A 14680-nucleotide genomic window follows, 5' to 3' on the forward strand; every position below is an offset into this window, starting at 1 on the left:
CACTCTGACCCTGTTGCTGAAGCGCCTGGGACATGCGAGCTACATGGGTGTCTGTGTGGGAGCCTGCCTGGAAAAGCTCAGCACGCTGGAGGTTGGCTGGCCTACCTGCCCCACTGCTGGGGGCCCGGCAGGCATCCAGGATAGGTTTCAGGCATTTCCCGGCACCTGCCCTCCGCAGCATCCTAATGACGCATGGAAATGAGCAGGTCCTGCTCCAGCCCTTACAGGGGACATAGTCTCACAAGCTCCGAGGATCTCACTGGTGCTGAGGAATGAGGGGTGTAGGGACAGAGGGGCGTGTGTGGGGAGGATTGTGTTCCCCCATCAGTTCTGGTGGCTTTGGAGAGTCTCTAGGATTGGATGTTATAAACTCCAGGCTGCAGGTGGGTGGAGTCCTGCTGGAGGGTGAACAGGTATCAGAATCCTTGGCCCAGTCAGAACATCGAAAAAACAGAAGCCTGTTGCTCTGTCAGAGAAGGGTTACGCTCTGTGGCTATTTTTTTGTTAGAGGAGGTATGAGATTTCTACCACATCGGTGAAAACCTAGCATATGTGAGTTCGGGAAAATGAGGCACAGGGTGCGCTTTGCTGGTTGCGATCTTCCTGCCTCCCCCTTCCTGCTTTCTGTCCCCTGATGTCAGGCTGAAGGAAGAATAACAACAAATACAGTGGCTGTTCCCATCCGCTGCATGCCTAGTAAATATGACACGGAATCTTTTTCAGGTTGAAAAATGAAAATGTTACAGATTCAGTTGAAGCCTCTTTTGCTAACTTTTAACAGAATTTGAATACTATATATTTGAAATAAAATTTGGTTTGTTCCTAAAATATTGTTACTAGATACTAAAATATTGATACTAGGAGCGCCTGGGTGGCTCAGTGCGTTAAATCCTCTGCCTTTGGCTCAAGTCATGATCCCAGGGTCTTGGGATCGAGCCCCGCATTGGGCTCTCTGCTGAGCAGGGAGCCTGCCTCCTCCTCTCTCTCTCTGCCTGCCTCTCTGCTTACTTGTGATCTCTGTCAAATAAATAAATAAAATGTTTAAAAAACAAAATATTTATACTAGTAAAACTTTTTTTAATTTTAAAAATGGGTCTTAAAATGAGGTAAGATGTTTAAAATCCAAGGCCTTTGGTCAGCATGGGACCAGAGTGGTGTTCTGCGGAGCCACTTTCACGAGACAGTTGTTTACACACAGGTTCTGGGTAGAAAAGATCCTGCTGCCTCCCCCAGCCCCCAAACGCTCAAGTCTGAAATGCTCAAGCTCAGAGTGAATTTGGAGAAGGTGGTTTGGTCCAGCGGGCGGCGCCTAGGGCTACCGTCAGGTCTTGACAGGTGCAATGAAGAGCCCCGTGGGCTGCTGGGTGCTTCGTTGGCATCTGCGGAGCACGGGGTGCAGGACTAGAGGGCCTCCTGATGAGGACTGGACAGTTCTCTCATCCTTGACTGAAAAAGCAGAGGTGAGATGTTCCAAGTTAAAGGAGAGTGGGAAATTATCTTTCGTGTTCATGTACGTGTGTTCCCCCTTGGCTCTGCGTGCCGACCTAACAGATCGGATGTGCGTGGGTTCCCTAGCCCAACATCCCATATCTATAAACCTGTCTTAGGAGAGTAAGAATTCTCAGTGCATGTTTCTTTTTTTCCTCAAGATGACGGATTTCCTGCTTAGTCAAACTGTTACTTAGCAACTCTGCTCAGAGCTGTTTTCCTGAGCTGAGAGAAAGGGGTAATTACTCTCGTGATAATGGGGGTGTGCAGCTTTTTTGAGGCTGGGGGAGACCCATCTGTGCGGCTTGGGAGCTGCGTGGAGGCCAGCCCCCAGGCTCTCCCAGCTCACTGGTGGGGACACATGAAGTCTCCAACCTGCAAAAGAGCCTGGTCTTGGGGGATGGATGTCAGGGTGACTGTCCAGAGTATGGGGCCCCCCTGTTGTGCCAACATGTGGGTAGAGTGTCAGGGTCATGTGAGCGCAGCTAGATGGGCTCCTGTGGGTCCCTGCAGGTCCCTGATGCCCCCCGCTAGCCTGACACACCTTCGTTAAGAGCCCTCTGGGGTCTGGTCCTCCCGAGTGCCTGCCACTGTCCCCGCGGTGGCCCCACTCACTCTGCATCTATCTGATGCCAGACTCGGTCACAGTTGGATTTCAGTGTCCGCTGAGCTCTCGAGTGCCACCAGCACGTGGTGTAGGCTGAGCTTCGAGTGTGGTGCTGCTTATTACAGGTACTTTTATGGTAAGAATGACCCTTGGGCCTCTCACAGCATTAGCTGTGAGGCACTTTGATTCCGCAGCAGCCTTGGAGCCACTAGGATCACGCACAAGGACAACACGGAGAGATCGCTCTTTGCTAAGTCTCTCCTCACTGTTGCAGGTGTCCAGTTGTTTCTAGGTCCTTGGACCTTTAACCGGGCATGTTTTTGTTGAAAGAATATCTGAGATTCTCTGGGATCTTTAGTTGTGGTTTTGATTGTTAATTACCTGCTTATGTCATTAATAACCAGCCTTTTACTTCATATTGCAACTTTGTATTTTGAACTAATTTAATACAAGAAATTGCAACAGTAGCAGGAGCCCCAGGGGCCTGCTCCCAGGCATGTTTGCCTCCCACCATCTGTGCTGTTTACACTGGCAGGCGGGCGAGTGAGCCAGGTGCCCCGGCACCTCCCGAGAGTCGAGCATTGTGCCAGGGGCTTTCCCTGCTCACCAGGAGCCAGTGGCACGTGTCCTGTTATTCTCTCATTTTCCAGAAGGGAGAATGAGCTTCGGAGAAGGCAGCAGGCAGGTCAGGGTGCACTCTGCTTGTCTAGCTGCCTACCCCAAGTCCAAGTGCCTACATACACCCTGACCTGGGTGCCGCCCGGGGCACACTTCACCCGCAGTCCCTGCAAGTGCTTTCCCTCCTGGGTTCAGCCCCAGCCAACAGCAGACACACACTGCCAGTAGTTGGGCCCTTGCCCCTGGTGAGACAGCCTCTGTGTGGTGCCTTTGTGCTCCTGAGCTCCCCCAGGATTCAGCTGAGCCACATCTCCGCTTGGCCTCTGCCCCATCCTGCTTCCTTCCTGTGATGATTCACCCCTGGATTCCTGCCTCAGGCTCCGCTGTCCGGGAGCTAGACCTTTGGCACCTCGTGTGTTTCTGAGTATGTTTCTGAGCTCGTTTCTTCCCTGTGGTGGGCACAGTGGGCAGAAGCATGCACGTCACCTTCTCAGGTCACCAGCAGCAGAGCTAGGGTGCCCTGCTGGCTTCCCCGGGAGGCCCTGGGGCTCCAGGACCTGAGGGCTTGGCAGCGTGGCCTCTGGAAGCTGACATTTCCTGGGGGCTTGCCGTCAGTGCCCAGCCTGGCCGGGAGGGTCCCACACGGAAGACTGCGAGGGCGGGCATCCTGCAATGCCTGGGGCTGCAGCGTGGTTCTGCTTCAGCCGGCAGGGGATCAGGCCATGCCCCAGGGACACGGGCCTGCACGAGCAAGACAAGGTGGCCCAGACGGTTTCTCTGCAAGCCCAGCATGGGTGGCAGAGCTGCTCTAGGACCTCAGGCCGGCGTCTAGCCTGGACGGGTGGCACGGCGGGTGCCCAGTGCCTGAGTTCTTGGTGCCCAGCTAAAGCCTCCTGTTGCCTTCTCGTGTAGGTGCGGCAGGCGGTGACCAGCGTGGTGGGGGGCTGGCTGCTGGACCTGCGTGACCGCTACTCCTTCTTTCACAAGCTCATCCCGCTGTTGCTGAGCAGCCTCGAAGACGACATACCAGAGATCGCGTAAGCGGCCGTAGTGCTGGGGGGACTGTCAGGCCTTCAATTCTAAGGGGCTCAGAGGCCTATTGCGAGCGTGGGGTTCTTTATTCTCTGGATATCTGTCCCCAAGAGCACAAGTCTCTCCTGGAAGCCCACCTTGTCCTCGCGGTTGTATTTGCTGGTTTGTGGTTTATAAGTAGCCTTCTGTTTGTAGTGCCTGGGGCGCACCTACAGACATCGGTTATGGATGAACCCCTAGCTCCCTGTGGGGAGAGACTTAGGGCCTCATCTGCAGCACCCCCTACCTGGCCTCTGCACAACCTGCTGGCCCTGATGCATGTTGTGCTCACAGGCTCGCAGCCGCCAACCTCTGGGAGAAGGTTGGCCTGCAGTGGCAGAGGGAGAATGAAGATGACCTCAAGGACAAGCTTGACTTTGCCACTCCCCCTCCAGCCCGTCACCCCTCACCAGGTGAGTGCAGCCTTCCCCAGGTCTGCATAATGGGCGGGGTGGGGGTGGGGGTCTCTATCCAAGGAGAAGGGCATTCCCAAGCTGCGCCGTGGGGACCGGGCTCAGGCAGCATGCTGGCAGAGAGGCACTTTGGCCAGGACTTGGGTCCCCAGCCTCCAGTGTCACTCGAAGCCATGAGGACGCCTCTGTGGTGCCCTCTCCCCCAGGCCGGCTTTATCCAAGGGAGTGTGTGGGCTGCCGCGGACGCACGGGTCTGTGCAGCATGGTGTGTGGCTGCTGGTGGCAGCAGGCCTTTTAAAAACATGTGGTGCTCTGTCCCCTAGAAGAAGAGCTGCTCTAAGCCTCACCCAAACAATCACAGAGAGTACGCACCCAGGACATAGCTAAGGTGCAGCCTGTGGGACTCGGGGCAAGGTAGCCTCATGGCCTCCCATCCGTCCTTCATGGTGGCTCCCTGCTGCGCCACGAGCACACGCGTGCATGGTGTGTGCGTGTCTTCCGAGCCCCTGAGTTCCGTGTGAGCAGTGTCGGCGGGGAGCCTGTGGGAGCGGGCCCCCCTTCCTGCCTTGCTCACCTGTACACCATAGTTCCTTCTGTTCTGGAAACCACTTGTGCTCAGCGTGTCTTCTCATGTGGCCTTGCCTCCTGATGGCACAGTTGGTATGAGGGGAGATCACACGACTTTAGAAAAGGTACAAAAATTAGTTGTTAGCAAGGATTTTTCTGATTTGGTAAAGTCTGACAGTATAACATCTTTTTAAAAGCACAGACATGGAGCACAGGGTGTTATATGCAAACAATGAATCTTGAAACACTATGTCAAAAACTAATGACGTACTGTATGGTGACTAACGTTACATAATTTAAAAAGAATAATAATTAAAAAATAAATAAAAATGTAGACATTAGACATAAAGGTTGCTGGGATTTTATTTTTAAGCATGCCCTCCTTGTCTGTGAGGGAAACAGAGTTCTGAAGGCGGATCCTATCCAGCCCCGCATGTCCCCCTTGGCTTCCTGGAGGCGGCGTCTCGCTCATCGTCCCTGGCAGCAGACTGTGCAGGCTTGCTTACGGGCAGTCTTGGCTGGGTTCTCACCAAGGTCGGGATACCGTGACCGGCGTCGGATGGGAGGTCCGGGACGCCTCCCTTCCTGGTCCTGGACAGAACCTGAGGCTGTCTGCTGATAGCTCTGCACGAGTCACTGTGGCTCTTTGCCCGCATGTGGTGTGTGTGCACAGGGCCATCCTCATGCTGCAGGGACGTTTTTATCTGGTGCTGGCGTGGCGTTGGCTGTGCTGCCAGGTCACACTGCAGAGAGGGGCACAGGGGTACGACAGGCTGGCAGTGAGGGATGGTCAGGCTCCGAAGGCTTTTTTCAGTCCAAGCAGAATGAATTTAGAATGAATTCCAATCAAGTTGGCAGGATCTGGGCGCCTGGATGGCTCAGTCAGTTGGGCATCCAGCTCTTGGTTTGACTCACGTCATGATCTCGGTCAAGGGATCGAGTCCACTGCCGGGCTCTGCTCAGTAGGGCATCTGCTTGTCCCTCTCTCTCTCACCATCTCCTGCTCATGTGAGCACGCTCTCTCACTCAAAGAAATAAAACCTCTAAAAAAAAAAAGTTAGGATAAGCATATTTCATTATTTGTCTTTTTCTTCTAAAATTATTTTGAAATACAAATTTTCAATCTAAGTTTTCAGATTCTTTTTACACCATTTCACATGTCAGATTTCATCAGCCACTTCCTCAGAATCTTGCCTCTGGCCGCCTGCTTCTGCAAACACATGGCCCTTTTGCTGCCCCCAGCTCCACCGCTGCCTCCCCTCGGGTCCTGTGCTGTCCCCACTCCGTGGCCACGCTGCAGCCCCGGGATTCTCGTCACTATCCTCAGCCTTTAAAGGTAGAGTTTGACAAGCGCATCATTGTGTGACCGCCACTTGTTAAGACCTGGGACATTATTTTAAAAAAAAAAAAAAAAAAAAAAAACGACCTGGGACATTCTGTCAGCCCCCGACCATGTCCGGCCCTACTGCGGGCACTCCCTTCTGTCTGTCCCAGGACGCTGTCACATGCATGATGCAGGCTGCCCATAGCCTGCCTGGCTTCCGGCACTCATGCCCTGAAGCTCTACGTGGGGGCTGCCTTCCTGCTGCAGGAGTATTCCCTTTTGTGGATCTTACCTTGGACTGGGAGAAAGGATGTTTGGGTCATTTCTGGGTTGTGATTTCAGACAAGGGCGATCTGAGCACTTGTGTACTGTCTTTGTGTGAACTCAGTTCGCTCTCTTCGTTAAGCCCCGGGAAGTGGGCCCACTGGGAGCTGGGAGCTGCCTCTCTTCCCGTCTGTGGCCTTGGCCGGCTGCGTGTTTGTGTCCCACCTGCAGGGGGCAGGGTTCCCATTGGTCCCCATCAGCACATGGGGTCTGTCAGGCGCTCCGGTCATGCTTGTCCCCATCCCTTTCTTGGTCAAGTGTGTGTTCAAATGTTGAATTGGGTTATTATCTTATGATGGAGTTTTGAGAACTGTTCATACATTCTGGGTAACAGCCTCTGTCGGATCTGTGCTGGGAGCCTTCTCTTTGACTGTCTTCCCTTTGACGTTCCCTGCTTATCGGCAGCCAGGGTCTTGGCAGGGCCTGCTCCCCCCTCGCTCCGAGTGGCGTGGTCGGTGAGTCCCCTTCTGCCTTGTGTGTCTCTCGCTGCATGCTTCCATGAGTGTGCAGACGGACAGATTGAGGTGCTGGGCTCACTGCTGCCAGGCGGGCCCCTGTGCTGTCCAGTCAGGGCTTGGTGTGAACATGGGGCCAGAAGTCCAGGTCAGAGTCCCGTGCCCACTTTGCTGGGAAGACAAGGTGCAGGTAGCATAGGACCTCATCTGTTACCACACGGTTTGCCGTTCAACAAACACAAGTTTCCTGTTGCCACACGGAAGTGTAGCTGCACTTTTAAAACCCAGCTACGTGCTGGGAAGATCAGAAGGGTGTCATTTACTGTCCCCGAGTCAGTCCCTCCCTGAACAAAGTGCTCTTCTTGGGCAGAGGACAGGTTCATGCTTGGAGAGGATCTGCCCGCCCGTCGCACCCTTGAACTGCCAGCAGTGGGATCAGGTGGTGACAGCAGGTTCCGGGGTCTTTTCTGCTGGAAATTAGCCTCCTGTTAAAACTGTTTTCTTTGGGGATGCTTGAGTGAACAGGGAAGCATCTCTTCATAACGGTGAATGGCTTGCCAGATCTTCTGACGCAAGAGAATAGAGTCAAGTTTTGTCCCCCACTTGAGAAATCAGTGGAGTCCCATTTGAATAGCTTCCATTGTAACTTAGATCTATGCCCTTCAGGGTTTTCACGTTTTCTTGAGAGCTCAGACCTGCTCTGCTGGTCTGTTTCATCCAAGTATTTGGGGAGGGGGGAGTCGTCAGAGAAGGTACATTGTGCAGAGGAGAGATGGGGGGTGGGTTTGCACTGGGGTGAGTGGCGTGAGGGTCTGTGGCGTGGAGTATTACCCACTCGAGCTAGCCTCAGGTGCTGGGGAGCAGAGTAGTTCCCTGCTGAGTGCTCAGGAGAGGGGTGAGGCCCCACCACTCCGGCTGTAGACATACCTGGTTTTCTCCTTAGTGAGCCGGTAAGGCCCCACAACCCCAAAGGGGTGGGCGCGGCTTGTCAGGACCTGTGTCCAGCTGAGCCAGGTTCAGGTTCTCGAAGCTTCAGGTCCTCCTTGGTGACCCTCCCTTATACCCTTCCCGCTGCCCCCTCCCCCCTACACTGCGGGGCCTCCATTTCTTCAAGGAGGTCAGTCTCTGGTCATTTGTGAAATACCCCTGCTTTGCAAACAGCTGGAACCTCGTGCAGAGCACCCAGTGTCATCCTGCCTGTTTATGGTGGTTTGTAAATACATAGTATGGGTAGACCTGCCATCTGAGTTCGATAAACTTGGTTAAAAAAATGTGGGGTTTTTTTTTGATGATCTGTTTTTCTGCTTGCAATTAAATTATACTTTGTCTAACTGTGCAAAACCAATCCGATCTAATGTTCCATCTGCTTCTGGCCCAGCTTAGTCAGGGTTTTTGTTGACCTCTCCTTGAGTTAAAACTCAGGCGCTGTTGTGGGGGCGGGGATGGGGGGGCAGTGCTTTGCCCATCCGCAGACCACAGCCCCTCTTCCCCTTGAATCAGGACTCATCTCAGGCTGTTGCTGTCTGCACCTGGGTGTCACCTACAGGCCTGGTAACCACCCTCACCTCCCCAGGGAGGGCTCACACTCCTTGTGAAGGCAGGGGCTGTGCAAAGTTCTTTTGCACAATGGGGATGGTTCAGTCCTGCCTCGGGCACCTGCTCATATCAGAGATAAAGCCTCAGCTGAGCAGATCCAAAAAATGCCCTTAGGAGGAATCAGGGGCACCTGAAGGGGAAGACAAAGCTCACTTGGGCTTTGAGCAAGGGTTTGAACTCTGACCCTCAGACCTGGGCGTCAGAGTTCCCAGAGCCTCTCGCCTCCTGCATATACAGACAGAGTTTTAACACCCAGCTGGCTCTGACTTTCCTTCCCAGCCCACCTTTATAGATAGCATCCCCTTCTCCAGTGACTGGGGACGGCTGTGTTGCTCCTGACCTTCACTGTTGGTTTCTACCAAAGTTAAGCAATTTCTGTTGCCATGATATTTAATTTTGTTTCAATTATGAAAACAAATTGGTTTTACGAAGATTTGCATCTGGTCTACTTAGAGTGAGCAAAGCTGTAGAACCGCCCCTGGTTCTGTGGGCCGAGCCCGCCCGCCATGCCCGCTGCCCGCCCCTCCGCTGGCTTGTCCGTTGGCACTGTTTCTGCATGCTTGTTGCTTGCGGAAGTACTGCAGTTATGTTTTCAAACAAAAGATGAGGAGATAGTGGTTGAGTTGTAGTTTGGACTCTGGGCAGAAGAAGTTAATCATCGCTCAGGCCTCCGGGGCTTCCTCAGGTTCCCGGACAGACAGAAACACTGACCTTGCGTTGTTTTCTAAAGTCAACAGTAATCCCATACGGAGAGGCCCTGGATGTCGGGAGACAGGACCCGCACATGTTGCTGGTAGAAAGACAGAAGAACCCAAACATTACAGTGCCATGCCACAATGCAAACAAAACTTTAGGAAAGAGTTCGGGGATTTCTGGAAGTACAGTGGGAACAACCGAAGGTCCAGCACTGGAGCCTAGGTCAGCAAGCTGTGTTTGTCCGTGCTGAGCTGCAGCGCTTGGCCTGAGCAGGAATGAAATTCAGACACATGCTGCAACACGAATGAAGCTCAGAAATGTCGTGTTTAGTGAAAAAGCTCATTCTTATGAGATCTCCAGCAAAGACGGAACTGTCGGTGGGGAAGGCAGACCTGTGGCTCCAGGGGCTTGGGGGGGAGCGGTGAGGGGCTGACTGCGAGCAGCGTGGGGCCCCTGGCAAGCTGCAAGCAGCCTGAGACTGCGTGTGCACTCAGAAGTGGCTTCGATGACATGTAGATGACACTTCGTGAAAGCTGTTTCCAGGAGACCCGTAGAAGCTCTGTCAGTATTAGCAAACTGCTGGTGTCCAGCGAGCATTTCCTGGTGTCTCTCTGCCCCATAGCACAGAAGACAGCACCTCGGCAGCCCCTTCCCCTGCAGGGCCTCAATCTCTGGGGATGCCCTCGTGTGATGGGCCTTGGAGCCGCTGCACCGAGGCTGCCAGTGCTGCCCAGGAAGCCGGGCACCCTGGTGGTATGGAGCACATCTGGGTTGAACATCTTGAACATGGGAGCTGCTGAGGCTAGTGCTGGGTGTGGGGCTGCCCTGGCCACAGGCCTCTGTGCTTGGCCACCTGACGAGCTCCGTGTCATTGCCATTTGGTTCAGGATGGTTCTAGATGCCAGTAAAATCCTTGTGGCTTCTACCTCCCGTTCTGTTTATGTATTCGTGAGGAAGTCGTGTTGCGATAACCACCCACACGCTCAGAGGGAGCGAGGCTTGCTTCTGCCAAACTGATGATTTGGGAAATGACTGCTTTGGACACTCCTAGGTGCAGGTTGTTGCCCTAGGAACTGAGCGGTTGAATCAGCCTGGTGTTGACGATCCTTGTCTGTGTCTGAGCATGGTTTTGACCTAAATGTAAATAAAGGAAACACCGCCTGCCCCCACCACGCCCACTTCCCAGAAACTCTCCCAGGATCAGGAATGGTTCCTGTATACATGGGTCATAGCTGTGCGCTGTGTGGAAGCTGCCTGTGTCCCCGGGGGCTGGTGGGCACCCCGTGTCCCACAAAGGCCTGCTGTCACCAGAGCTGAGCCGCACGTGCTGAGGGGAGAGGGACGGGGACAGCTGGGCGTGGAGGGAGGGTGGGATCCCTGGGCCACTTAGCTCATTGTTCTCCTCTGAACTTCCTGGTAGGTTGGTTGTTTTTTGTTTGTTTTGTTTTTTAAAGATTTTATTTATTTACTTGACAGACAGAGATCACAAGTAGGCTGAGAGGCAGGCGGGGGTGGGGGAGTGGGGGGGTGGGCGGGAGGGAAGCAGGCTCCCTGCTGAGCAGAAAGCCTGATGTGGGGCTCAATCCCAGGACCCTGGGATCATGACCTGAGCCAAAGGCAGAGGCTTTAACCCACTGAGCCACCCAGGTGCCCAGTTGGTTGTTTTTTAACTTTGGTTTTGCATTACATTTTTGGAAAGAAAAAAAAAATTCTTTTTAAGTAATGCTGAACTAAGTTCATACTCTGCTTGTGGGTAAATAAATATGTGGAGGTTGAGGGGTGCAGGTAGCCGTGGGTAGATGGTACAGGCTTCCTGCGTGTCCGGACACTGGGCCTGGTCTCTGACCATTTTTAGGGTTTTGTCCAAGTTATCAGAAATACACAGACTTAGATACAAAGATGTCCATCATAGTGTTAATTATGGTACTAAGAGGCCATAGATCATAATGCTGCTCTGTTCCGTTAGCCACTTGAAATCATACCCTGGATTCTCGAGTGTTCTTTTGGTGCAGTGCTGAACGAGAGCAGCTGAACGTTCTCTCTTTGCCGTCGGGACAGTAGCCCTGGCCCGCGGGTGCCTGCTGAGCGTTTGAGATGTGCTTCGTGGGACCGAGAAACAGAATTGTGTTTAAGCTTGATAAACTCGAGCTGTGTGTGGCCAGTGGCTACCATTCTGGAAAGTCCAACTCTGGAGTCTAGAATGGGGAGTGGCTGACTTTTTCTGTGAAGGGCCATATGGTTTGTATCAGGCGTAGGCCACACCCACAGTAGTAAAGTCACTATGGCCCTAGACAAGAGTGACTGAGCACATGTGGCTGCATCTCACGGTCATTTGATTCCCAGAAACGGGTGGCCAGCCAGGTATAGCTTCTGGGCCTCCGTGTGCTAAGCCTGGGTCTAACAGAACATTGTCCTTTGTACTCCATTATATAGTCAGAACAGTAGCTGCAGGACACAGACCTAGTGAGGCCCTGTGTGTCCTTGCACTTGCCACATGGGCCCTCGTGTCCCCAAGCTTGTGCCACCAGCTGCCCTGTTTCATGTCCCCTCGTCCGACAGACTTTCCACAGTGGATATAGCATCAGGAAGAGTAGTATTGTTTGCTTGTTTGTTAACAGGCGCACATAAACAGCCAACACAGAATCATTGAAACTAATTTTCTAACATAGCATAAAAATAGAAAAGTAACAGGGAAAAAGATGAAGATGGGCTCTCATGGTACAAAGTGTTGCTTTTACTGAACACTCAAAACCCTGACCTGTCATGGTTTCATTTCTTTTTCTTTTTTTTTTTTTTTTAAGATTTTATTTATTTATTTGACAGCGAGAGATCACAAGTAGGCAGAGAGGCAGGCGGGGGGCGGGGAGCAAGCTCCCCGACGAGCAGAGAGGCCGATGTGGGGCTCTATCCCAGGACCCTGGGATCATGACCCAAGCCGAAGGCTGAGGCTTTAACCCACTGAGCCACCCAGGCACCCCTATGGTTTAATTTCTATCTTTAGAGTTTTTTAATTAAGAATTTCTTATCAAGTTTTTATTTTAATTGCAAGGACTTAATGTAGAGTGTTCTGTTGGATTCCGGTGTATGACGGGGGACTCGACACTTGCCTACATCACCCTGTGCTCATCACGACAAGCACACACCGTAATTCCCATCTGATGCAGTCACCCCTCCCCCTCCCACCACCCTTCTGGTCCCCGTCACTTGGTTCTCTAGAGTTAAGAGCCTGTTTCTTGGTTTGTCTTTTTTCCCCTTTGCTCACTTGTTTGGTTTTTAAAATTCCACAGATGAGTGAGGTCATACGGTGTCTTTCTTGACTGATTTCACTTCACATAATATGCTCTAGTTCCGTTCCTGTCATTGTAGATGGTAAGAGTTCATTCCTTTTTTTTTTTTTTAAGATTTTATTTATTTGACAGAGATCACAACAAGTAGGCAGAGAGGCAGGCAGAGAGAGAGGAAGGGAAGCAGGCTTCCTGCTGAGCAGAGAGCCTGATATGGGGCCCAATCCTAGGACCCTGAGATTATGACCTGAGCCAAAGGCAGAGGCCTTAACCCATGGAGCCACCCAGGCACCCCAAGTTCATTCCTTTTTATGGCTGAGTAATATTTGAGTGTGTGTGTGCACTCGCCAGTATGCATGTGAGTGAGTGTGGGCATGTATGAGTGTGTGTGCATGTGAATGTGTGCAGGTGTGTGTGAGTGCACATGTGAGTGTGGGCAGGTGTGCATGTATGTGAGAATGTGTGTGCGTGTAAGTGTGTCTGCAAGTGTGCGTGCATATGCATTGCATCTTCTTTACGCATTCATGTCAGTGGACGCCTGGGCCACTTCCATAACTTGGCTCCTGTAGATAATGCTGCTGTAAACATAGGGGTACTCGTCTCCTGTTGGGTTAGTATTTTTGTGGGGTTTCTTGGTAAATACCCAGTAGTGCAACTGCGGGGTCGTGAGGTAGCTCTGCTTTGAACTTTCTGAGGAAGCTGCACACTGTTTCCAGGCTGGCTGCCCCGGCTTGCAGTCCCACCAGCTGCGCACCCGGCTCCCCTTCCTCCGCACCCTCGCTGATACCCGTCGCTTCTGTTGATTTTCACCGCTGCGACAGGTGTGAGGTGGTACCTCCTCGTGGTTTTGACTTGCATGTCCCTGATGATGAGTGATGTTGAGCCTCTTCCCATGTGGCTGCTGGCCCTCCGGTGGTCCTCTTCGGAGAAATGTCGGTGTACCTCTTCTGTCCATTTTTTTTATTGGATTGTTTGCTCTTTGAGCGTGGAGTTGTATCAGTTCTTTACACACTTTGGATACTAACCCTTTATCAGAGATGTCATTTGCAAATATCTTCTCCCTTCCTGTGGGCTGCCTTTTAGTTTTGTTGGTTGTTTTCTTGGCTGTGCAGAAGCTTTCTGTTGCGAGGCCATTTATTCAGTTATTGTGCTTCTGTTTCCCCGGCCTCACGAGCCAGGTCTAGAAACATGCTGCTGCAGCGTGTCAGAGATGTTACTGCCTGTGCTCCTTCTAGGATTTTATGGTTTCAGGTCTCATTTTAAGTCCTTCATCCATTTTGAATTTATTGTGTGTGTTGTAATAAACTGGCCCAGTTTCATTCTTCTGCATATCGCTGTCCAGTTTTCCGAACACCATTTGTTGAAGAGACTGTCCTTTTCCCATTGGGTGCTCTTTCCTGCTTTGTTGAAGGTGAACTGACCATCGAGTTGTGGGTTCCTGCCTGGCTGTTCAGTTTCGTTGCTCTGTTTCTGGTTTTGTGCCGTACCATTCAGTTTTTGATCACAACCATTCTGTAATTGAAGAATAGAATAGAATAATCTAGAATAGAATACTGGAACTCAGTCTCTAGAATTGAGATGCTTCCAGCTTTGCTTTTCTTTTTCAAGGTTGCTTTGGCTCATCAGGGTCTCCCATGGTTCCACACATGTTGTAAGATCGTTTGTTCCAGCTCTGTGAAAAGTGCTCTCGGTATTTTGATGGGGATTACCTGAAATGTGAAGATTAGTACAGGCATTTTAACAATATTTGTTCTTCCAACCCACGAGCATGGAATGTGTTTCCACTCCTTTGTGCCCTCTTGAGCTTCTGTATCTGTGTCTTCTAGTTTTCAGAGGGCATGTCTTTCATGGCTGGGTTTCTTCCCAGATATTTTATTATTTTTGGTGTAGTTGTAAGTGGGATTGCTTTCTGCATCTCTCTCTCCACTGTATCATTGTCAGTGTGTGGAGGTGCAGCACTCGTGTGTACCTAGATTTTGCACTCTGTGATGTTACTGAACTGCTGTGTCGTCGGTTCTGTCGCAGCGTTTTGGTGGAGCCTTTGGGATTTTGTACAGAGAGCATCATGTCATCTGCAAATCGGAAAGTTTCACTTTTTCCTCACAATCTGGCTATCTTTTATTTCAGAGGGTGGGACTTCTGGTGCATGTTGAACAACAGTGGTGACTCTGGACGTCCTTGTCTGGTTCCTGCAGTTAGAGGAAAAGTTCCCCATTTTCCCCACTGCGTATGATGTG

General features: G+C 51.8%; 1 protein-coding gene across 2 annotated transcripts in view; it reads left to right on the top strand.

Annotated features, from left to right (window-relative positions):
• Nucleotides 1-14680, top strand: part of DNAAF5 (dynein axonemal assembly factor 5) — a 44423-nt gene that overhangs the window by 6768 nt on the left and 22975 nt on the right. For both annotated transcript variants that reach the window (XM_082714041.1, XM_082714040.1), the window contains exons 3-4: nt 3626-3750; nt 4079-4197. In XM_082714041.1, the coding sequence (XP_082570167.1) occupies nt 3626-3750; nt 4079-4197 (244 nt within the window). The remainder of the gene's footprint in view (nt 1-3625; nt 3751-4078; nt 4198-14680) is intronic.

Source organism: Mustela nivalis, assembly GCF_964662115.1.
Source record: "Mustela nivalis genome assembly, chromosome: 19".
NCBI classification, from domain to species: Eukaryota; Metazoa; Chordata; class Mammalia; order Carnivora; family Mustelidae; genus Mustela; species Mustela nivalis.